Genomic DNA, 26,559 nt, shown 5'->3' on the forward strand with positions numbered 1-26,559 from the left:
TGTTAGACCAAATATAGAGGCTAACAACTTTGAACTGAACCCGGCACTGCTGCAACTGATTCAAAAAGAACAGTTCGATGGAGGAAGCACAGAGAACCCCTATAGTCATCTTGATAACTTTTTACTTTACTGTGATACATTAAAAGTGAATGGAGTTCCTCGTGATGCTATCTTGCTCAGGCTATTTCCATGCTCACTGAAGGATGAAGCAAGGGATTGGCTGCAGTCTCTACCTGAAGGAAGCATAACCAATTGGGATGACTTAGCAAGAAAATTCTTGGCCAGATTTTTCTCAGCTTCAAAGATCGCAAGGCTCAAGGAGGAGATCACTGCTTTTGAACGAAAAGAAAGCGAATCTTTGTATGAGGCTTGGGAACGATTCAAAGGATCACTCAAGAAGTGTCCTCAACATAGAATTGAATCATGGGAGAAAGCAAGAAAAAGGTGTGCTTTCCCCAAGTTTGTCAGGATCCTCTACATCTGTTAAGTCCTCCTCGAGTGTACATTCAATGTCCAAAAGCTTGCTGGTCCTGCTGCGAAGTTTACCACTTCGCTAACGCTATGTGATCCGGTCAAGGTATGAAGTAACTCGACCAACGGGAGAGGGGAATCAAATGGTCTTTTTCCACTTGACAATCCCTATCCATATAATTATATAGGCATACATAGGATTCACGACTGACGACGCCCTGTGTACTGTAAGCAAGTTACTCCACCAAGAGAAGTGCAAATCCACCAACGTCCAACACAAGAACACTGGTAAACGCTGTTGCAGGGGGCTCCTTGAAAACAAAAACTCCAGAGGAAGCGCTAGAATTGTTGGAATCTCTAGCTTCTTAAGAATTTGACAATGCCTCTGTCCCAGTTGCACCAAGATGATCAGGGATAATGAAGCTTGATTGCTATGATGCACTCTTAGCCCAGAATGAACAAATGTTACAAATGCACAAGAAACAACAAGAACAATTAGATTCTCTTAATAAAAAATTTAATCTTTCTCAAGTTTCTTCTGTTAATAATTCTAATATTAAATGTGGTATTTGTGAAGAGGCTCATGCGACTGAGGATTGCGAATACATAAGAGCAGCGAAGAAGCCACCAGCAGAGGAAAATGGACTCTGGTATGATCAAAAGAACCAGAACAATCCAGGAAGGAATCAATATGGTAATCAAGGGTGGAAAAATTCTAATCAACACCCTGGGTTGAGTTACAAATCAAACTACCAGTTGAATCCTCTCGTACCATTGCAACAACAACCACTTCAGAATGGGAGAAGGCTTTTGCACAGCTGTCCAAGACAACATCCGACTACATTCAAAATACAGATGCCTTTAGAGATGAAACAAGAGCTTCATTCCAGAATCAAGAAGCTTTGATCCGGAACTTGGAGACTCAAATTGGTCAGCTATCAAGACAGTTCACTGAAAGAACTCAGGGCACCTTTCCAAGGAACACCGATACGAACCCAAAGGCACAATGTAATTCAATTGTCACAAGAAGTGGGATCGTGATTCAACCTGTGGAAAAGCCACCAGTTGAAAAGAAGAAAGAAGTCAAACCTGAAGTTGAGAAAAAGAAAGAAGAAGATGCAGTAGAAGCGGAAAAGAGCAGTCTAGAGAAGAAGTTGTTCAAATGGGAGAAAAAGAAAGCTCTAGACAGGCAACCAAAAGCAGCAGACCCATCTCCTTATGCAAAAGTTCCATACCCTCAGCGGGTGAAACAAGAGGTCCAGAAACAACAATACACAAAATTTCTGGACATCTTCAAGAAACTGCAAGTCAACATTCTTTTCGTAGAAACCCTGGAAAGCATGCCGAAGTATACGAAATTCATGAAGGACCTTCTATCAAAGAAACGCAAGTTGAAGGAATGCGAAACAGTGGCCTTGACAGAGGAGTGAAGTGCAATCATCCAGAAGAAACTTCCTCCCAAGCTGAAAGATCCAGGCAGCTTCAGTATTCCTATAGCCATAGGAAATATTGAAGTAGGGAAAGCACTATGCAATTTGGGAGCAAGTATAAACCTAATGCCACTGTCTATGTGCAGAGCTTTAGGAATAAAGGAGCTTAAGCCAACTACAGTTTCTCTCCAGTTAGCTGACAGATCGATCAGACGACCAGATGGGGTAATTGAGGATGTTTTAGTTAAAATTGACAAATTCATTTTCCCTGCAGATTTTGTAGTTCTGAATATGGAAGAAGACACCGAGATTTCCCTATTACTTGGAAGGCCATTCTTAGCCACCGCAAGGGCAATGATCGATGTGGAGCAAGGAATACTGATGCTAAGGGTGAACGAAGAAACAGTCACCATTGACGTCTTCGAATCAATGAAACATCCAACAGACGGAGGATACTGTTTCATGATAGACATAATACAAGAAGAAATTGATGATGCCATGAAAGAGGAAAGCTCCCCACTCGAGTGAGAACAAATCAACGAAGAAGTTGAAATAGCTGATAAAGAACTAGTGGTGGAAGAACTTGAAAGAAAGAAAGATGACATCCCTCTTGGAGCACCAAATTTGAAGTATGCCTTCCTTGGTGACAACAACATATATTCGGTCATCATCAATGTTGAGCTATCAACCGCAGAAGAAGAAAAGCTTCTCAAAGTGCTGAAGAAACATAAAGCTGCCATAGGATGGTCCTTCTCCAACCTAAAAGGTATAAATCCTTCCTTTTGTACTCATAAAATTCTAATGGAAGATGATATTAAACCTATGAGGCAGCCACAAAGGAGACTCAATCCAACTATGAAAGAGGTGGTTAGGAAAGAAGTAGTTAAACTATTGGATGCAGGTATGATCTACCCGATATCTGATAGAGCATGGGTAAGTCTTGTACAAACGGTACCCAAGAAAGGAGGAGTCACCGTGGTAAGAAATGAGAACAACGAGTTGATTCCGACAAGGACAGTCACTGGGTGGAGGATGTTCGTCGACTATAGAAGACTAAATACAGCCACTCGGAAGGACCATTTCCCCATCCCTTTCTTGGACCAGATGTTGGAGAGACTAGCTGACCATGCCTTCTACTTCTTCCTGGATGGGTACTTAGGCTACAGCCAAATAGCAGTAGCTCCAGAAGATCAAGAAAAGACAGCATTCACATGTCCTTACGGAGTCTTCGCTTACCGGAGGATGCCCTTCGGTTTGTGCAACGCTCCTGCAACTTTCTAAAGGTGTATGATTTCTATCTTTTCTGATATGATTGAGAAATCTATTGAGATCTTTATGGATGATTTTTCTGTTTTTGGTCCCTCTTTTGACATTTGTTTAGAAAATTTATCTTGTGTTTTACAAAGATGTCAAGAGAGCAATCTTGTTTTAAACTGGGGAAAATGCCACTTTATGGTAAAAGATGGCATAGTTCTAGGACATAAAGTGTCCCAGGATGGTATAGAAGTGGATAGAGCTAAGATATCTGTTATTGAGAAACATCCCTCTCCCTCTAACGTTAAAGGCATTCGAAGTTTTCTTGGTCATGCAGGTTTCTACAGACGCTTTATCAAGGACTTTTCCAAGATAGCAAAGCCACTATGCAAGTTGTTGGTCAAAGATGAGGAATTCAACTTCACAGACGAATGTCTGGTTGCATTTAATATTTTAAGTGATCAATTGACCACTGCACCTACAATCACTGCACCTGATTTCACACTACCTTTTGAATTAATGTGTGATGCTAGTGATTATGCCATAGGAGCTATCTTAGGACAAAGAAAGAATAAATTATTGCATGTGATTTATTATGCTAGTAAAATTCTGAATGATACACAAATGAATTATGCAACCACTGAAAAAGAATTACTAGCAGTTGTCTATGCATTTGATAAATTTAGACTGTATTTGCTGGGGTCTAAAGTAATTGTTTACACTAATCATACTGCTTTAAAGTATTTATTGAATAAACAGGATGCAAAGCCACAATTACTTAGGTGGATGCTGCTCCTACAAGAATTTGAAATGGAGATCAGAGACAAGAAATGTGTAGAAAACTTGGTGGCTGATCACCTCTCCCGAATTCAAGAAAAAGATCTTCAAGATGGACCTGAGCTGAAGATCAGAGAGGAGTTTCCCGATGAGCAAATTATGGCTATCAATGTTATCTCGGATCCGCAACCGAAGGAAGTAAAGAACACGAGTACACCTCCTTGGTTCGCAGATTTCACAAACTTCAAAGCAACAGGAGAAATTCCAGTAGACTTCACATGGCAACAAAGAAAGAAGTTTCTACATGATGTCAAGAAATACTTATGGGATGAGCCTTTCCTTTTCTACAGATGTTCTGATAGAGTAATAAGGCGTTGCATCCTAGAAGAAGAGATGAAAGACATCATTTGGCACTGTCATGGTTCCAGCTACGGTGGACACTTCGCAGGAGAAAGAACAGCTGCAAAGGTACTAATGAGTGGCTTTTATTGGCCAACACTTTACAAAGATACAAGGAAATTTGTTGAATCCTGTGATATATGTCAACGAACGGGGAACATCTCCAGAAGACATGAAATGCCCCTCAACAACATATTGGAGGTTGAGATCTTCGATGTGTGGGGAATAGACTTCATGGGATCCTTCCCTCCTTCCTATGGCAACAAATACATCCTGATTGCGATCGATTACGTCTCCAAGTGGGTTGAGGATGTTGCCCTTCCTACTGATGATGCTCGAGTGGTCATTGCATTCCTCAAAAGAAACATATTTGTCCGATATGGCGTACCGCGAGCAATCATAAGTGACGGAGGAACCCACTTTGACAACAGACAAGTGGAATATGTGTTGGCTAAATGTGGAGTGAAACACAAGATTGCCACACCATACCATCCGCAAACAAGTGGTCAAGTGGAGATATCCAACCGAGAGCTGAAGCGTATATTGGAGAAGACGGTTGGAAGTTCAAGAAAAGACTGGTCCAAGAAGCTTGATGATGCACTATGGCCATACCGGACTGCATTCAAAATGCCAATTGGAATGTCTCATTTCCAGTTAATGTTTGGGAAGGCCTGTCACTTACCAGTGGAATTGGAACATAAAGCTTTATGGGCAATAAAATACCTCAAATTTGATTCCAAAACCGCATCTGAGAAAAGGCTTCTGCAATTGGATGAACTAGACAAGTTCACGCTCTCTGCGTAGGAGAGTGCAACCCTGTACAAAGAAAAGACGAAGAAGTGGCACGACAAGAAGATCCTACTTTGAGACTTCAAAGTGGGAAATCAGGTATTACTCTTTAACTCTCGTCTTCATCTCTTCCCTGGTAAACTTAAGTCACGATGGTCGGGACCGTTCATCGTAAGGAACATGAAATCATATGGAGCAGTGGAGATCAGTCCACTAGATTCCGATAGAAGCTTCACAGTGAATGGTCAACGGCTGAAACTATACATGGGAGGAGAAATTGACAGGGGAACAACCATCGTTGCCCTTGTAGAGGTAACTTGAACCAGGTACGTCAGGCTCATGACGTAAAACAAGCGCTACTAAGGAGGCAACCCTAGGATTTATTGTTTTCCTATTTATTTACTTCAATTTTTTAAGAAAATACAAAAACAAATTAGATAGTTAAGGCCAACTGAGAAATTTTGAGTGACGAGTATCACGCTCGAGCGCCCGTGTGCACGCTCGAGCGCACAACTCCAGGAAAAAGAAATTTTTTTTTGCAATTCAGCACGCTTGAGCGCCCCTATGGCCGCTCAAGCGCGCTTGATCAAGATCATAGGGGTTTGGCCCTGCCTCCAAGCACTCAGGCGCGCTTCAAAGGAAAAATTACAACACGAAGAGCACGCTCGAGCGCCCTGTTGGCCACTCGAGCGCGCTGGCACGGACATGATGCACTTAATTTTTTTATAAAATCTTTCCCCATTCCCCATTCTCACTCTCACCTTCACTCTCATTCTCATCACACTTAACACTCATTCTCTCCCTCAAGAGCATCCTTGACACAAGGATATCCAGGTATGTTTTGTCTTCCACTATATTCAATCATTAAAATGTTGAGTTGCATTAGTTAAATCATCTTCATTCAAATAAGAACTTGATTAATGTATGTAAAACCTAGGGTTCTAAGGGAAGCATTTGGGATTCTGGGGTTCATGAACTTGAGGGTCCTTAATTTTGGTTTCTTGATTTGGGAATGAACAACCATGATGATTAGTGCACTCAAAAAATGGTTAATTTGTTAATGGGTACAAAAGAATCAAAGACCAAGGTTGTGGGTCATGATGAAACAAATTGTGCATGAATTGATTGATGAAACATCTCTTCACACACACAAACTATTTGTTAAAATGCTACATAGAAAGAGCACAATGAACCCATGATATTAGGTTGTCATGAAGCAGTAAGCGTGTGCACCACAATTGTTTGATGAAATGATTGATAGAAAATCCTCAATAGGATCATTGTGGCATAGACATGAGACACTTGCATAAGTTTTTTTGGTCATCACAATTATAGAGTATATCAAGGATCTTATTGTAACCTCATCTCTTTATTTTCCTTATACACTTAAAATGGTTCATTCTTGAATCAACTTTTCCCAAATAACATACTGCAAGGGATGGTGGATTAATTAAAATCTCCATGATGGATCCATGCTTTAAATTTTTTTTGGGAATTACGTAGTATTCATGAATATTGTTGGCATCATGTTGCATCATTACTTGGAAATGTTAAGGTTCATATTGGAGTCTAGTAAAATACATGTCATGCTTGCTTTCAAAATTTTATTCACATACTCAATCTAGGAATGAAAATGCCTTGCAGATTTTGGTGATTATGATTGAATTATTTACATGAGAAGCATGCTGTATAATAAATCTGGGAATTCCAAAAAGCATAGTTATCTTGAATTGAAATACTTTTCTGGTTTTCAGGAAGAAGTAAAAGAAACAAAGGCAATACTGGTGCCGGTTCAAGCTCTCTACAAAGGTTCAAGTCTCCGGCTCATGAGCAAAGGTACTAGACCCACATATTGGGGAAGGCCATCTGCAAGGAGAGAGTTCTCCAACTCAATATGGGCCAGCACCCTGACTTCTACAACAATATTACCAGGCGGGGTTGGAGGAACTTCTGCACTCTCCCAGTGGTGACAAGTGAAGACATTTGCAGGGAATTCTTTGCAAATGCTTATGTTGAAGAGGAAGAAGGAGTGGAGAAGTAGTATGTGAGCTTCGTGAGGGGGAAAGAGATTAAGTATGACTCCCACTCCATTCAAAATTTGCTGAAGACTGCTCATCATGTCAGGACATCTGTCACCACTTGTGCTTATCGGAACACATGCAACAACATAGAATATGCTGATGATGAATTGGAGGCTGCAAAGCCTATACTGGAGTGCATCACTAACCCAGAGGAGAAGTGGGATAAGACAAAGGACGGGCGTCCTAAGAGAGTGTGGCTGATGAATTTGAACAACCTAGCCAAGGTATGGTTCCATTTCATGGTATGCAACATCATACCCTCTTCCAACCATACTGAGGTGGTAGTGAGACAGGCGGTATTTTATGGGCCATTATGAATGAGAGGCCCATTGACCTGCCCAGGATCCTTTCTTCTAGTTTGTATGATATGGCCCACAACACCAGCAAGAAAGCATCCATTGGCCATAGCTCATTGATACAGTCATGTGTCAGGCAGCTGGGGTAGAGATTCCCACAACTGGTGGAAGAGAAGTAAAATTGCTACTAGAGATTGATAAACAGTGGATTTCGGACAAACTAAAGGAGCCAATTGAGAAGGGAGATGGTTCCATAGAAGACCTTGCTCAAGCGGGCAAGAGGAGGAGAGTCAGACGTACACTAGCCCAGACAGATGGGGCTTCCGGTTCAGCTGCGGCAGGATCAGTAGTGAGTCGACTGACTGCTCTTGAGATGCAGGTGGGGTTCATCCGGCGCAGGAATCGCCATATGCATAGGCAGCAGCTGGCGTACCAGACACGCATTCTGCAGCACCTCAGCATTTCCCATCCCGTTGGACTTCCAGACTTCCAGCCCGAGCCATATGATGGATCCGAGGAAGAGGGTGCATACGATGCTGCACAGAGAGAGGCCAACATAGGTCCGGCTACTGATGGCCAGGACAAGGATGGCGAGGATAAAGTCATGCCACCAACCATAGTGCGTGATGCAGAGGATGAGGAGATGGATGACTGATCACCTTGGCCATTTATTTTACATGCTTTATTTTAGTTTTATTTTGCATGGATTATGATGTTTTATTTATTTTGGTATGAGATAACTCTGTGTTGCAGTATGATATTTCAGCGCTGTTAACCGATAGTTTTTACGATGCTGTTTCACGAAGAATCGACTAGTTTTTAAAAACTATCCACGCGATTATTTTTATAGATTTAAATTGGTTGCTGAGGACAGTAACATTTAAATCTGGGAATGGAAACGCGCGTAGGTCATTAGCTGGAATGCTTATTGACCGGAAGAACTTCATGAGTATACACAGAATATCCGGCTAGTACAGGGAACCATCTCAACTCAAACTTTTTTCCTTGCAATTTGAATTGTTGATATTTTTTAGAATAAAAACCCCAAGTCACTGTTTTGAGAAAAATTTTGAAATTTTTTTATGTTTTCTCTGTTTTTAATTGATTTAGAGCATGATGACGGCTTCAAGTTTTTCATAATAAGCATCAATGTATGATTTTCATGATTTATTGAATACTTTCATTTAAGATAAGATTGTTAAGCTTTGGAATAGAGAAATTACTGCGCATTCATAGCCGTGAGGTTTTGAGCCTATACAGAGAAATTTTATTGAGTGTGCATCCCACTGTATGAAAGACTCTAGAACTTGCTTTGTTTCTTGCTTGAATTAGTATGTGATATATTTTATAGATATGATTGAGGCATGTTCTTCCTTTAAACTAGATGGCCAAATAGCCAACCCTTGCTGATATTCCTTAGTTTAACCCCTTTGAGCCTAGGCCTGTTTATTCTTTGAAAACCCATGAAGATGATTAAGCCACTTTCCACATACTCTCCTCGCCTTAATTGAGATTGAAATTTCAGATTAAATTGAGAAAAAGGTGCTAGTTGTTAATGATATAAATTGTGGAAGTACAGGAAAAAAGGCAAAAGCCAAGGAAGTAAGGTTGAGTGGAATGAGAAAGAAAGAAATAAAGAAAAGGAAAAATCCTCAAGAAGCAAAGTGAAAAGAAAGAAAGAAAGAAAAATTGATTCTGAGGAAGAGAATGACAAACAAGAGAAAGTTCGAAAAGGAAAAGAAGAAAGAAAGTGTTTACAAAAGTAAACAAATGCATAAGTTCCTCTTCGAGAAAATCTGAATTTTAATCTTGCAGCTCCTTCTCTAAATTTTCTTTCCTTTAGCCAAGCCAAGTTATAACCCAAGAAAGACCTCTTGATCTTTGAGATACGTCACAATACTTTGGAAAGCGAGAATATAAGCAAGCCTATGGTAGTGTTGATTCAGTGGGAAACAAGTGAAACACCAAACCCTCCAGATGATGAGCTTGAGTGAATTAAATTCCTAGTGAGGGAATGTTTCAGTAATTTTCTCTTATTCTTGATCTTAAGAATTTTGTTGCAATTCTCTCTGATGAATTATGAATCTTATAATTGATACAGCAATGTTTATAATCTGAATGCTCTGTCTCTATAAATTCCTTCCAATTTCCATGCTTCTGAGATTCCTGCTTTCTATTCTAGTTGATTGCTGAGGACAACAATATTCAAATCTAGGAATGTTTGATAAACCTTTGGTTTACCATGTTTTTTAGGCTAAATTATACAAGAGTTATGTAGTAAAATGCATGGAATTCAAGGTTTTAATACATTTAAGTCATAAGATAGGAAATTGAGCTGACGTTTTGATAATATTTGCATTTTGAAGGTAAAACCACAAGAATTGGTGCTAAAAGTGCTAAAGAAATCATGACGAAGAAGTAGCGGCTCAATATGGATCAAGGAAACAAAAATATTAGAATTCAAGGTCCAGAAAAGCACGCTCAAACGCACAAGAGGACGCTCGAGTGTTTGGAAGAAGGAAAAACAGCTAAACTGGGCACATCAGGGCGCTCAAGCGCACAACAGCAAGCTCAAGTGCCCAAGGATACACAAATCCAGACTTGAGGAGCACGCTCGAGCGCCCAGTAGCACGCTCGAGCGCGCTCAGGCAGACAGCAACAACAAAATTGCAGTAACTTGGCACGCTCAAGTGGCCAACAACATGCTTGAGCGCCCAAGCACGTTAAAGACAGCAAAGATTCACTAAGATTTGCTGAGATTTAATAAGGATTTGTCCTATTATGAGATGGAACTAAAGCGAAAACATATCAAAGCTGATTCCTGAGAAGACTGAAGGAAGATTATAAGAAGACTCAAAAGCTCAAATCTCTCAACCAATCCACGAGATATTAATTGCAAAAAGGAAACAATTGGAGAATCAATTACAAATCTGATATGGATTAATGGGAAGATACGATGAAGGCTGTGGCTTTGAATATTATAATAAGGAGCTTGGGGTCAGAACCAAAACACTCATTCAGAAATTCATTCATCCTCATTCATACTCCAAGGAGGAATCCTGTTGCGGAGCGCTGGAACACTGAGGAACCAAGTCAACATCACACCAATGGAGGCTTGGGGTTCTCTTTTCTTTATTATTTCTTTTCAATTCAGTATGCTAGAGTAGTCTTGTATGTAGTTAAGGGTAGATGGAACCCAATTGAATCGTTATGTTTATGAATTAAATTGTCTCTGAATCTTGTTCTTTTTATAATTGAATAAATTATCTGTCTTTAATGCTTTCTATGAGTTTGTTCCTTATAGAATGATTTTGGGAAATTGTATGACAATAGGGATGTTGGTGCATGAACCCTGACTCGATAATTTATCATAATCCTTGTGATCTAGGAATAGGCATAGGGTAATTATGTAATCTTGTAATTCTTGATCTTAATGCATGTTTTCTTAAGCAATAATCGGGGAACTGAAGTTCTTTCAAGATTACATAGATTTATAGTAACAAGGAATTGAGCCGTAATTAACTCAGATAGAATTGATTGGCAATATATTAAGAAACAGATTCTTGGCTATTTAATTCATAACATATTGAGGATATTGGGGGAAGTCGAAACCTTAACTATGCTTGTTTTAAATTCTTAATCAAACATCATCTTCATTCATTCTTTTAATTCTGAATTTCCTTAATTGCATGATTTTAATTGTTTTTAATTTTAAGTTCTTTGAATCACAACTCTCTTCATCTAAATTCTTGATTGTCCAACTAAGACGCGATTAGCGAACTAGTGCTTGAAAATTCTGATCCTCGTGGGAACGATCTCGTACTCCGGTACACTTTATTACTTTACGACCGGTGCACTTGCCGAGTCGCAACAACCATAGAGGCACATCACATGGGATTCCCCTTATCATGCACTGTTGCCCACTGTATATGGACAGTCGGCGCAGTAGGCTTGGCAGCAGATGCTTGGTTTGGCTAGGTGGCACAACTCTTGTCTCCTACTCCACTTTCTCTCTCACACGCTTGGAGAGTGATGGGGCTGAAAGGTATTGATGGGCCTGAAAGTAAAATAATTAATTAGTTAGTTAGGAATTATTCTAGAAGGTTCTTAGAGAATAGGATAAAAGGAAGGGCACTGTGTGTCGTGAGGTAGGCATGAATTGAGTGAATGTTAGGGATTTGGGATCTCTTGAAGCCTAGGTTTGTTGTCTTTGAGTTTGAGTTGAGGTCTTTTGGTGTATTTTTATGCATTTAATCTTTGTAAGGAGCTTATCTCTGTGTCTGTTTTCATCAATTCCAGATTAATAAAATTAGGTCAGATGGTGACCTCTCCTATCTAAATACCCCATTCTCCTATTGAGGGGGCTTATCATCTAATCTATTCATTCTATGAGCTGTTACTCTGCAAGAATGTAGAGCTACCATAGCCATTTTACACACTCTCCCCTTTGAGGAATAACACATGAGAAACTCTAACAAGGCCTTGGTCTTTACTCTTTACCATTGCCACTAAGAGTACCCCTAGATTGACATACTTCACCCTTTGAGGGATACATCAATGGCTTTACACAAACAACACAAACAATTCAACTGTCATGAAGGAGATGTGCCTACCTCTGACTATTCAAGTACGTGTTTTTTCCACAATTGGGTAATTGATGGAAAATTTTATGTGCTCTTGGTGACATAATTATATCAAAATTGCATCTATTTGATTGTTTTCCCAACAGTGAGTGTAGGTTTTCTTTACTAGCTTGGATTATGTGTGACAGTATTAGTGGCAGAGCCACTTGGTATCCAGGCACCAGCTAATTTTAAAAAATAGTATAAATTTTCTTTAATAATTATGGTTCAGGCTTGACACTGGTTGAGTTTTTAAAAATAATATAATATTGGCACTAGCTAAGTTCTACCTTGCTGGGTCTTTTGGCAATGGCTATTTTTTTTTCTGGCTCCGCCACATAAGAGTATGTGTTCTTGTACAGCCATTTAGAACCTTAGCTATTTGTAAGGTTTGCTTGTATAGTGCCTTGAATGGTAATGTTAATTATGAAAGAAAGAAAAAAAGGAGTTCTGCACTTCTTCTGGATTATTCTAATCTCATTTGTAAGTTTTTAAAACTTATGAATTGTATAGTACAGTGCCTTCATATTGTTTCAAACAATAAAATTTATGAAATTGTTGATCCAATAACAGTCGAGGATGCAACAGAGAGTAAAGGAGAACGAAGTTATAAAATATTTTAAGGGAAGTCTAATACTGATGAAACATGGTACAAAACATAATTCTATTTGAGAATGAGTAAAGCAAATCTCTAGAAAACTCAAACCATAAGCAAATATATTAATCCTTATTCTCTATCTATGGTAAAGATATCAGATGTGAATTTTTTGGTCTAGTTTTCTATCTATTTATATATATATATATATATATATATATATATATATATGAGGTAGGATCCTTTGACACCAGTATCAAATTTGAAATTTGACACCTCATCTGAGAGCTGTTGGATAAAAAAAGATCAACGACTCTGATTTGTAAGCATGTGACACCATTGATCTTTTCTAATCTAACGACTCTCAGATGAGGTTTCAAATTTCAAATTTGACACTGGTGTCAAAGGATCCTACCTCTCTATATATATATATGGCAAAATGATTTGTAATGTGACTGTATATAAACATTGGTGCAGTCACATAGAAACTACGTCGTTTTGGGTGGAATAAAGAAAGTTCGCGTTTAGAATTAATTGTAAAAAATGGAAATATTATATTTATTTTCACATTTATATGGTTATGATTCCTTATATTTAATGCTTTATATTTATTATGACCTTTGTATGGTTATTATTTCCCATATTTAATGCTTTCACACTATAAAATGACGTAGTTTTATATGACTGCACCAATCTTTAAGTGCAGTCACTTTATATCCGCTAAACCCTATATATATATATATATATATATATATATATATATATATATATATATAGATGTTGTATCTAGCATGCGAGTAAGAGAAAACATCGATCCATGCCCCGAAATACCAAAGAAAAGGGTAGTAATAAGTCATATAAAATAAGTGGATAAGAAATTGAAATTGAAAAATATATATATATATATATATCTTTTTTGATCTAACAGCTCTCATATGATATATGTATATAATATATATATATATATATATATATATATATATATATATATATATATATAGAGGTGTCAAACTTCAAATTTATATATACATATATATATATATATATATATATATATATATATATATATATATATATATATATATATATATATATATATATATATATATATATATATATATATATATATATATATATATATATAAAGTTTATACATATATATATATATAGAGCCGTTAGATCAAAAAAGATCAACAACTCTGATTTATATATATATATATATATATATATATATATATATATATATATATATATATATATATATATAGAGCCGTTAGATCAAAAAAGATCAACAACTCCATATGAGGTGTCAAACTTATATACCTTATATATATATATATATAGAAAAAAAAAAAAAAAAAAAAAACTATAGCAGAATGTGTCGTGGTGGGAGTAGACTCTTGTACCTTTTCCTTGTAAAAAGGTAATTTTGTAGTGGAGATTCAAATATTGAATAATAGAGCAGCTATACCTAATATACAATAAATGATCTTATTTTCTTCTTGGGAACAAAGAACTTAATACATATTCTCACAATTGGGAGCCAATACACAACCCTTTCTTTCAGAAACAAGACTTGGTTAAGGATTACACATTCACTTGGATGGGTGCGTTTTCCTCTTGGCAAAGAACATTACAAGCTTCGAAGGAAATATTGACTTCTTCTTCTTCTTTTTGCTCTTTGTATCAGAGGCTGATCCAGTATCCGTGTCATTTGAAGGAACTTTACCCTTTGAGCTTGATAAATCATTATCAGACACAGTTGCAGCTGTATTCAGGTCATTCAATTCACCAGCCTTTCTTTGTTCCTCTTGTTCAGCCCTCCATGTTCTTAACTCCTCTTCTATAGCTAACTTTCTTTCTGTGGCCTTCTTAGCATTCTCAGTTGCAATCTTCAGAGATTCCCTTCTCACAGACAACTCTTCATTCAGTTCTTCCAACTTCTCCAAGCTTCTTAACTCAGACTCCTTAGCCGTTTCAATCTCAGAATTAGCTGCTGCAACCCTCACATTGGCTTGCTCTTCTGCCTTATGGGCTCGCTTACTGAGCTCATGATATTCATCTACTGTGAGTGTCACAAGTGAAGAAGAATCCATGCTATTGTTGCTTCTAGCTGATTCACTCTTTTCCAATGCTTTAATTGAATCTTTAGCCAACTTTTCAGCAACCTTGGAAGCTTCTATCACCTTCTGTGCTGCCAGTAATCTACTTTCCAATGTATTTGCATTGGCCTTAGCTTGTTCAGCCTCTTCTTGTGCTTCAAGCAGCTCTACCTGAGCAGCCTCAACAAGTGATTTAGCCTGATCAGCCTCTTGTGCTGCTTCCTGCAGTTTCTTGGGCAACTCATTCATCATTTCTCTTGCTTCTTTCTCTTCCATTTGAAGAAAAGCTATTGCAGACCTTGTCTTCTCCATTTCAGCTTGGAGAGTTATAACTGCAGCAGAAGCCTTTTCCTCACTTTCCTTAAGGGTGCTGAGAACCAACTTCTCTTCTTCTAGTTTAGATTTTAGTAACATGGAAGCCCCCCTCAAGCTGTTAACCTCAGCAGTTGCTTTCTCTATTTTCAGCTTTACTTCCTCAAGTTCCTTTTCTTGTGCTTTATAGCTTTCATCTTCTTGTTTTGATTCCATATATGCTGCTAATTCTGCTTTCAAATCAGACAGTAAAGAGGAAGATGCATCCAATTTAGATTTGAGAACCCTGGCTGACAAAACTTGCTGGTTTAGTCTTTGGAGCCCCTCTTCTGCTTCCACAAGTTCCAGCTTCCAGTTGTGAGATTCTTGATCCACTGCTCCTGATCTTTGTTCCTCTGCTTCCAAGTGAGCGGTTCGAGTGGAGTTCAACGACTCCTTTGTTGCATTTAACTCACAAGTCAAATCTTCCACTGCCTTTTCAATCTCCATGGCTGCAGCAACAGCCTCTTCTGCAGTGCTGACAGCTATATCCTTTCCACTCAACATAGAAACATACTCCTTATGTAGCAAGTCCAGTTCCTTTTTCATAAATTCCAAATCTGAAAGCGCAGCAGTATGCATGGCTTTTTCAACCTCAAGTTGTGCCTTGGCTTCAAAACTAGCTTCATTTACAATATCCTGCTCCATCTCTTCAATTTTGAGAATCACAAGTTCGGCCTCTTCTTTGGCCCGAAGCTCATCTCTTTCTACCCTTTCTAAGTTAAGCTTGAGTTCTTCAATAAGTTTCTTAGTGCTTTCCAATTCCTCAGCAGTTTCTGTTTTTCCAAAGTCTTGTCCTTCAAGCTTGCTTCTCTGTTGTGCCACAAAAACAAAATATAAAAATAGTTGTTTTTAGGGCATTCAAACTTAAATAAATAAATATATGCGTGCCCCAAAGCAGTGGGAAACAAATGAGGTAGAGAATCCACTTTTCAATTACACCCATTTAATTCCATAAACAGTCATTTACATGTCTCTAATGCAGATGGTAGTACTACATCCTAACCCAAAACCATGAAGAAAATATGAACATAAAAATACAATTAATTCAAACAATATACCTCAAGACTCTGGGTTCGACGGGATTTCCAATCAATTCTTCCTCCAAACTTGGACACAGCATCTTTGACAGATTCAAAAGGTGCTGCTGTATCAATGACTCGCTTAGAAGCTTTAGGAGAACCAACATTTCCTGGTGAAGTTTCATCACCAACCTGATTGAGGGCTTATCAGTATTAGTACCATCTTGTGATTGGTTCTTGTCAGTAATATCAGATCTAGTTGAGCAATTACCTTAGGGGATTCTGAAAGTGGTTCCATAGAGGATTTTGAAAGTGGCACCTCTTCAGTATTGCTCACAGGATCTGTTCCCAAACAGCAATTGGGAGTGCCACCAAAATGTCTGAAATTCAACTGATTAGAAAACTAAAAAGCAAAAATATGTGATCAAAATTCTCACAACCCAATACTACTCAATTCATGGTTTAATAAAGTTTGAAAATTGTAATTAACTCCAAATCCAAAGTCATTTTTCTGCCTCACTGCTTCCAAAGCTCCAAAGCATAAAGGACAAGTCAAAGTTAGGACTGCTTTCTGCATGTAGATATGTTACTAAAATTATCTTTCTCTTTCGTTCACTAGCTCTATTAGGCAATCCGATGAGCTAAATATTGAACATAGTTTCTACTGAATAAAATGTATTATAAAATATAAATTCTGTATTTGTATTAAAGCATTTAAAGGTTATAGTAGGAGGAGGAATGGAAGATAATAAAAGAAAAGAAAAAATAGATTATTGTTCAGCACAATATAAAGAGGCATACAAGCTTTAATTAAGCTGATGGTATTTTAAGCTTTAATTAAGCTGATGGTATTTTAAGCTCTACTGAGCAAGTGAAGACAGATTTTTGGTGACAGAATATTCTCATATTCGTAAGCTTTAATTAAGCTGATGGTATTTTAAGCAAGCCTTGGCTGTTATTCTTTTTCTTTTTCTTTTTCAACTTTTTTATGTGCTTTACCAAGATAATGAATAGATCGCATAAACAGCAATGAAATCATAAGTCAAATTAACAAAATGAAGAAAATCGAAATTATAACCAGCATTAATACGTTGTATCATCCTAATCCTCTTAAAAATATATTTTAATCAAAATTCTTGCCTAACATCTAATTTTAAAGGAAAATTTATGGAAATGGCCGAAACATTTCTTAATTTATAAAGATAAAATATAGTGAAAATTTTCATATATAGTAATTGAGCACGCTCCATGAATAATTTTAAGGAAAAATTTTACATGGAGATTGCCATAACATTTCTTAATTTATAAAGATAAAAATAGTATGAGAAGGAAATTATCATATATAGTAAATGGGCTCACTCCATGAATAGTTTTAAGTAAAATTTTATATGGAAATTTCCTTAACATTTCTTAATTAATAAAGATGAATATAGTTATGAGAAGGAAGTTTTCATATACGATTTTTTACTTATATGAATAAATGATTTTTTTTTTAATTAAAACAATGCTCCCAATTTATTGGAATAAATTTTCAAAATTTTATCAAAGACCACCCAACACAATGTAAACACAATATTAAAATCCAAAAGGACTGTTCCACACAAACAAATATACTGTGAAGAGAGAACTTTATATATAACCATAGACGTGTGGTCAAAAGCATTCAAAGACTATATATAATACGAAGCACAAGAAGAACAATAACAAGAAACCAACAAAAAGAAGAAAAAAAGTGATTCAGACCCGGATTAGAATTGAAGAACTCTGAAAGAGAGGATGATGGAAAGACTTAGAGAATAAAAAACGAAGGAAAAAGAAGAAGGACTACAAGAAGCATTAAGACGATGAGGAGGAAGGGAACAGTTCACAATTAACTGTTTGCGGCCTCTTCCGTCTTTATGCTTCCAACTCATGCAACATCCTCATAAACCGATACCTCAAGGAAAATAAAATGATGTTCAAACACGTGTTGGATCACCATATATCTCTTCCTTTTCCACCACATTTTTTCCTCTTAGGACAAATATGGAAATGTCACTAGTATTAATATATATGCTGTTTCATCCTATAATCCCCCTTTGAAATTTTTCTTTTAACCAAATTCTTATCTAATATCAATTTTAAAAGAAAACTTTTATATGGGAAGTGCCATAACATTTCTAAATCTATAAAGATTTAGTTTTGAGAAGGAAATTTGCATATATGAGTAAATAATGAACACACTCCATGAATGATTTTTCACTCACACGTTGGTCTCAATAAGCAAAGCCATGATCCATCCTATCCAGTTAATCCTTTTTTAATTTTCCACAATAAATACCAAGAGAGTTGATGATTTATACCGTTAAATAGATTATTGTTCAGCACAACAATAGATAGAGTTATATGCTTACACCCTGCATGTAAAGATAGATTTTGGTAGCAAAATATCTTCGAATCTGTTAGCTATTAGCTGATGGCATTGTAAGTAGGCCTTGCTTGTAATTCTGTTTTTTTTTTTGGGTACAAAGTAATTCTTTTTTATTTAATGCGACTTGTTAATAATGATGTATTAACTTTTCTATGTGCGTTACCCAAATGATAAATTAAATAATGAATATATCATCCAAACAGCATGAAATCATGCATCATATCAATAAAATGAAGAAAATCCAAATAGAAATTTAGAAAATTTCAAAACACAACCTTAAATAATGTTTGTCTTCTCTACATAAACCTGATATAATATAAGAACAAAATTTTTTGAGCGTCTCTAATGCACTTCGAAAACAATCAATACAAAATTTTCAAGTTTTCATTGCCTCTTTGATCTTTTTCCCTAATATTACCAAGATTTTATTGTATGTAAATTGAAATGTCGCTTTCTCTATCCCTTTTTCATCATTGATTTGATTAGCATCATGCCTTACCTCCCCTAAAATAAAGAGCAGAAAATTTAATTTGATTGTGCATCAAGTTACTAAAGAGAAAAAGATTGATTAAATTATTGTCACCTCAAAAACAGAAAAATTAAAATGTTCCAAATTCATTGAAAGAAATTTTCAGAATTTAATCATAAACGAAAACGATGAAAAACAATATTAAAACTCAAAAGGACTTATGTTACACTCAAATAGATATACCATGAAGGGAGAAAATGAAATGAAACTATTAACATGTGGACAAAAAGCATCCAGAAACGTATCATATGAAGCACAAGAAACAAAATAAAAGTGCATCGAACCTGGATTAGAAATGAAGAACCCAGAAAGAGATAATGGTAATGGAAGACTCGGATATAATGGAAAAATAAAGAAAAAGAATTTGAGTAGAAGGAGGAAAGATTGTTCTATAATACGGAGGAAGGGGGTGTTGTTGAGGCGATGAAGAAGGAAGGAACAGCTCACATCTATTTGTGGCCTCCTCCTTCTTGTGCTTCCAACTCATGCAACGTCCCCATGTACTCTGACATTTCAAGGAAAAGAAATTGATATTATTCAAACACGTATTACATTACCATGTGTCATCCTTTTCCACCACCACTTTTCCATTGTAACAGATATGATATCTATTACTAGCACTAATATGTTGTCTAATCCTAATCCTCTTATCGAAATTCTGGTTTAACATCTTATTTTAAATGAAGTTTTATATTAAAATTGGCATTAGTTTTAGTAAAAATATAAATATAGTTATGAGATGGGAAATCTCACATGAGGAAATGAAAACTCTATTAGATCTATGAATTTGGCAAGTTTACCGATCATTAAAATAACAAAGATAAGTAGAATATTCTTCTCACAAGATTGCTATCACCAAACACTAATTCATTAGATTTATTCTATTTGATAAACCTAAAAACTTGAGATGAAGGGGATCAGTTGCAAATTAAATAAAGAAAGCAGATAAAATAAGAATGTAAAATTGAAAGTAATCTTATTACTAAAAAAACGATTAGAGATGGACAAATTCTTTCTCTAAAGTCCACTTTTTCATTTCTAAATATATTAGATACGAATTTTGAAACAGAAAAAAAAAGTCTATAAATAACATGTCTCTAATAAGTTTGTGACGGAAAATATATTTTGTCTTTATTTGAGACATGAAAATGTTCACTTTAAATTGCATTTTTCTGCTCTAACATGTGAAATTAAAATAATTTGAAGAAAGGTGTAACACCCCATTCTAGAACCGATTTGTTAACATTGCATTATGGTATTAAGCGCAGTTACAATCACATTGGTTCGATTAGAAATCCAGATAAATTTTTTTTTTTAAAGAATCCGAATTTAAAATAACCAATTGTGTGACCATAATCATGTGACATTGCGGAATAAATGAAACTAAGCTTAACATCATATTCTTATTTTATTAGACCACACGTTGTTAAATGTCTTCATCTCTTTTATTATTATATGAATTTCATACTTTCTCTATAGTTCTCATCTCCTACTATATTATGGACCTCTTTGTTAGCTTCTAGTGGGTTCAAATCGCACTCAAATCGGAGCTCCGTAGCTCGAGTTATGCAAGTTTTACTAAACTGCGTTTTTGCTGATTTCGGGTAGCACATTATAACGCTCAACTAGGCGTTAAAACGCCCAAAGGCAGAGAGTTTGGCCTTCTCCAGGTCTTCAGCGCGCTTTAGCGCTCAACTTGCGCGTTTTAGCGTCCACTTGGGCGTTAAAACACCCAAGGGCAGAGATTTTTCCACCATTTCACGAACACAGCACGTTTTAGCGCCCTTATCAGCGCTAAAACGCTCTCCAACTGGACAACACATGCCCTCCCCTGTTTTCACATAATTTCATGAGGATATTCCTCCCTTTTTCACTATCCTCTTAACACCTAATTGACTAGGAATGGCCAACAATATCCAAAGCATGTTGTGGCTCTTACATCCCATCATTTATCTTTAATCTCTTAAATAATCCTTGCACCAATCTATAATTACAGCTACATAATATCATATTTCATCATATGGCCTCAAAATACACAAACATATGATGATGTAAATGATACATACATCTAAAAATCCTAGATGATATATAATCCCAAAATGTCAATCTATTATGTCCCATCTACTCAGGCCTCTTGCCTCATCCTGCATCATCCATGCAAGTTGTAAGAACCTGCACCGTTAATTAAGGAAGTTAATTAATTAATTATGTGAAATTAGGAAATAATTCCATAATTGACCCTAATAATTATCATGAGGCTTAAATAAATATAGAAAATGGTTAATAATGCTGAAAGTCGCTTTCGGACGAAAAGCGCAGATACCGATTCTGCTACTCGGTATAAATGTGTACCGAAAAAGTATCCCAAAAAATTATAATAAGTTCATGATAATTCCTAGAATAATATATAGGACTTGTAAAACGAGTTTCAAGTTAAAATAATGAGAACTGGTGCCAGAAACTGATACTGGCTATGAAAAGCGCGTACCGGAAAGGTGCTCCGAAAAATATTATAAAAATATGATAAATATTAGAAAATTGAGTAGGTTAAAAATCCTGAGTTTGGAATTAAAATGCTAAGCGTAGCAATTAATGTTAATATTGTGTGTTTAATTGTTAAGTGACTATATATACTCTTATTTGCACAAAACCCTAGACAACTCCTTCATGCTACGTGACTTGTTGAGGGTGGCTGACCAGAAATACTGTTCTATTGGCTTCTCTTCTCCATTTCTTGAGGTTTGAGTTCATTTACTTCTTGAAAACTTCTCCTAAACACTTGTGGTGAGTGAGAGTGGGCATTGGGAGTGTGTTGGTGGCCTTGTTCTGAGTTTAGGGTGTTGTTCTTGTTGTGTTGAGGTGCTGACTTGGTTGTTTGGGGTTGGTGGAGCCATTGTCATGGCACTTGGTTCTCCAAGGAGTGATCTTTGAGTGCAAAGAACCCACCTTTGTTTACATTTTCGTTTTCTTTTCAAGTCAGAATCTTTAGGAGCTTCAAGTGAGCTCCAAGAGCCTTCCCTTGCTGAGTTTGAAGCCTTGGGTAAGTGTTGAACCTTTGATCATGAGTTTTGTTGGGTTAAAGATGATGTCTTGGTATGTTTAAAGAGTTAAACAAGTAACCAACTGGTGTATGAACCTAAAACAGAATAAAAATGCATGCTTTGACGTTTTAAAGTGTTAAAAATGGTACCTTGAATGGATATCTTCGCGAATGCAGAAGTTGCTGTCTGTCGCGAAATATCCGGATATGTGTATCCAGATATTGATATCCGAATATGGGGTCCTTTGATATCCGAATATGGATATCCGGATATGTCCCCGACAAATATCTGGATATTCTGGGATTTCGGAGAACAGTAGCTGCACTGTTAATGCAGTAGGCTATTGGGGGTTTGTGGACCCTAGATTGATGAAGTTGAACTTCTGTAATAATTGAACTAAGTCAGAATCATGTGATTAAGGGCTTGAGGCTTTGTGAGAAGCCTAAGGACTTGAAATGCAAAGGAAAGGTGTTGTCTTTGTGTCTTATGCTTATTAAGCATGATTATTGATATATTGTTGATCTGAAACAGATTGTGATTCTGCTGTGTTTGGGCCTTGAGCATTGGTTAGACTCTTGGTTTGGATTGTTAGCTTGCAAGGTAAGCTTTTGTGTCCTCGGTTTAGCCATTGTCTGTTCCACCATACTCCATGGGGGGATGGTTTATGTGCATGATGTGTTTTCATGTATTGTTTTGCTGAAATGCCATTGAACTGTTAAGTGAAAATGCTATATGATATGTATGTGGTGTAAACAGGTTGCCATGGGGTATTCCTCTGGGCAGGTACAGCATGGGCTGGTACAACATGGGCTGGCATTTATGTGGGTAATAGACATATTTCTGTATTTCTCTGATCAGTAGAATTATTATAACACACATGACATGAATATCTGTTGCATTGCACTGATTTTGGAACTGATATTGAATTACTGTTTTTAGAACTTATATTGCACATGTAAGTGAGCTTGGGGTGGAAGATCCTTGAGGACCCCTTGTCTTTCTGAGATTTCTTGTTTAGAGATCTAACCCCATGTTTGGGGAATGCTTATTTCAGGTTCAGGTAGTATGGGGACTGATGCCTCTGGCGGCAGGAGGCCAGAGCTTAGTTGATGATTATTGCTGTTGTATTTATGCTGACATAACTGGATTGGATGTTGTTTATGTTTTCTGTCATTTATGATTATTGAGTTGAGACTTATATTGGGCTTTGTTGCCTTATTTGGGTGAGCATGGGAGTTGTCCATGCCACTATATTGTTAGTACTTTTAGCTTGAGTTGTATAAACTGCTAGTTGGTCTGGTCTACGTGTTGTAGTTCCGTGACTAGAGACATATATCTGTTATTTTAATTAATGAGGTATTTTAGTTAGTTGTCTTTTGCAATTTACATACAGGCATGGATTATTTAAACGATTAATTAAGCAAGTCGGTAATGATAATGACGTCATAATTGAAAAGAAAAAGATATTCCGCATTTTTAATTAAGCGCAGCTTAATACGATGATATGATAACATTACCGGATATATACAGGGTGTTACACAAGTACCTGAAATAGCATTCCCCAAACGGGGTGAGATAAAACTCAATAAACCCAGGGTTCTTGGAGAATTGCTCCAACCCCAGAGTTCACTTCATGCATGAAGGGTTAGTATACACATGGCATGAACTACATCATATATCCAGAGGCAATAACAGTAATGATTTAACCACAGCATACTCTTGCATTCAAATGGCCAAAGAATTAAACAATCAAATCATCACACACGCTTCAGTTGCATCTTAGTCATTTCCACTAAGCATACAACCTAGCCCCTAGTGCTTGTCCATTGGCCCATTCTCCAATGACACAACAATACTATATGAATGCAAACATACCATAATACTAACATTACCACTCAATCATCCATTACCACTCAATCATCCATTCATTAACCATTACTTTGATAAAAGCAATGGTGGAACAACAAGAGGAATTAACCTCCAAGATCCAAAGATTTACCTCCTGATGTTTCCCATCCTTTGTAAGCTTTCTTCTAGCTCACTTATCCACACCAACCTTTCTTGGTATGTCCACTTGGCAATTCCTTCCGATTAATACACCCTATTCAAGAGTGTGAAATCAATCAACATACATCAATGAATACCTCTATATTCATCAACAACATAGAAAATTCATTGACAATTAACAAGACTAAGAACTTACCAAACAACTAGCCTAATCAAGCTCCTTGGATTCCACCATTTCTTGATCATTCAATGTGGGTCCACTTGCTTCAATCCTACCAACACAATGGACTCCATTAACACAACCAATCCAAGCCACGACTCCACAATGCAAGAAACTTAACATTTCAAGCATGAATTTTTCCAAAATATTGAACAATAACCAAATGACTATCTAAGTTCATTTCCACCGTTTAATTATCATTCCTAACAACTTTTACAAAAGAATTTAGCATCAATCTAACTCAAGCTCATCAAACTCACAAAATCACTATTCATTGTCTTCAACCTCTAGACAACTCCATGAAAAGAAGGTTGAAGAAGTGGAAACTTACCACAACAGGTCACACAACCAAGGAATAGAGGTCTCCTAAGCTCCCATGGATGAAAAAGCCCCCAAACTCCAAAAATCACCAAGTGGGTCGAATTCTTGGGAGGGAGATATCTCACTCGATAATGCTTCCCGCTTAAAATCAAGCTTGGATTTGCAATGAGGGAAGGATTCTCTACACTTTTGGCTTTGGAACGGATGGATTTGGTGGAGAATCAAGGGAGTTAGGTTTTGGCTTTTCTTTTCTTTTTTGGATTACATCCGGGTATCCCCACAGCCGATAGCCATGAGACTAATCCTTCGCCCTGGGTCAGCGCACAAAGCGGTAAAGAGCTGGCCACAGAATGTTTTCCATTCACAAGAGTTGGGGTTCGAACCCCCAACCACTTGCTTAAGGGACGAGATGCTGAACCATCACTCCCACCCACGTTGGCTTTTCTCTCTTCCTCTCTTGTTCGTCGAAGAAGATGAAGAAATGGGAGGTGTGTTGTGATTTCTTTACACTTAACATAGTTAAGTTATCTTAACTGGGTATGAGCTGATCTATCTAGTTAACTCTGTTCACTTCCAAACTTTACCCAAAGGTCTGGAATAATTTTCTAGGGATATTTTTACTTTTACTTTTATATTTTGGGTAATTTTGCTTACACACATTTTTACCCGTTAATTTTCACTGACTGCACTTTTTACCTCAAAAGTGACCTTAATTCATTTAATTAGGTATTTTACCTAATTCAACCCAATAATGCATGATTAATTATTTAATCACATGAAATTTCCTAAATACTTGGATTTGGGATATTATAAAGGCATATTCTATTGTAAATTAGGGATGAAATATGTTTGTTAGAGATATATAAAACCATTAATGTAGCCTCACCTAACAGCTTAAATTTTTAGGTTGAATTGATTCTTTACATGATATCAGAGCCTTGGTGTCTCAGGTTCGATCATCGTTGTCCCCCATTTCCTTTGTGGAATTTCTTAACACAGGTAGACTGAACCTGATGCATCATCCACCTTTAAGCCCAATGAGCTCTTTTGTGTAGGGGCGTGTTAAAGATATATAAAACCATTAATGTAGTCTCACCCAATAACTTTTGGGTTGAATTAGTTCTTTACAATATCCATAATATTAAATTAGGAATAGAAAAAGTCCCTCTCAAATTAGAGATAGAATATGTCCATTGCAAATTAGGGACTGAATAAGTCCTTCCAAAGTTCTGTCCCTAATATGTAAATTTTTTAATAGTATTTATTAAAAAATTAATTTTTAAATTCAAATTTGAACAATTATCATCCAATATAAATTCCTACACCAAATTCATATAATTAAAAATTTGAAGCAACAAAGATTGATTGAAAACAAATATCAAATCATAATCATATCTAATGAAAATGTAAGAAAGGAAATAAAAAAATTTTAAAACAAGAAAAAAAATCACTTACACAAAGTGTATTAAAAGAAAAAAATCGTCTATCAACTATCATTGGTAGGATCATCACAATTGTAAGAACTCGCACCGTTAATTAAGGTATTTAATTAATTAATTATGCAAAAATTAGGAAATGATTCCATAATTGACCCTTATAATTATTTATGAGGCTTAATAATCATAATAAGTGGGTTAGAATGCTGAATGTCACTTTTCGGAAGAAAAGTGCAGATACCGGTTCTGCTAGTCGGTATAAATGCGTGCCGAAAAAGTATCACAGAAAATTAAAGTAAGTGCATGTTAATTATTATAATAATATGTAGGACTTGTAAAACGAGTTTCAAGTCCAAATAATGAGAACTGGTGCTAGAAACCGGTACTGGCTTTGAAAAGCGCGTAC

The 26,559-nt window shown here is 36.6% G+C and overlaps 1 protein-coding gene and 1 non-coding gene across 2 annotated transcripts in view; both read right to left on the reverse strand.

Annotated features, from left to right (window-relative positions):
- Nucleotides 1-310: 310 nt before the first annotated feature.
- Nucleotides 311-417, reverse strand: LOC133309341 (small nucleolar RNA R71). Its single transcript, XR_009751305.1, has one exon. It is a non-coding gene; the product is annotated as a small nucleolar RNA R71 (small nucleolar RNA).
- Nucleotides 418-14,309: 13,892 nt separating this feature from the next.
- Nucleotides 14,310-26,559, reverse strand: part of LOC133309339 (protein WEAK CHLOROPLAST MOVEMENT UNDER BLUE LIGHT 1-like) — a 30,061-nt gene continuing 17,811 nt past the window's right edge. Inside the window, exons 4-6 of the mRNA XM_061510100.1 lie at nt 16,461-16,592; nt 16,229-16,381; nt 14,310-15,980 (exon numbers count right to left, since the gene is read on the reverse strand). Of these exons, the coding sequence (XP_061366084.1) occupies nt 14,310-15,980; nt 16,229-16,381; nt 16,461-16,592 (1,956 nt within the window). The remainder of the gene's footprint in view (nt 15,981-16,228; nt 16,382-16,460; nt 16,593-26,559) is intronic.

Source organism: Gastrolobium bilobum, unplaced genomic scaffold, assembly GCF_033153095.1.
Source record: "Gastrolobium bilobum isolate Gb01-03AN ecotype WA unplaced genomic scaffold, APGP_CSIRO_Gbil_v1 utg37294, whole genome shotgun sequence".
Taxonomy (NCBI): domain Eukaryota; kingdom Viridiplantae; phylum Streptophyta; class Magnoliopsida; order Fabales; family Fabaceae; genus Gastrolobium; species Gastrolobium bilobum.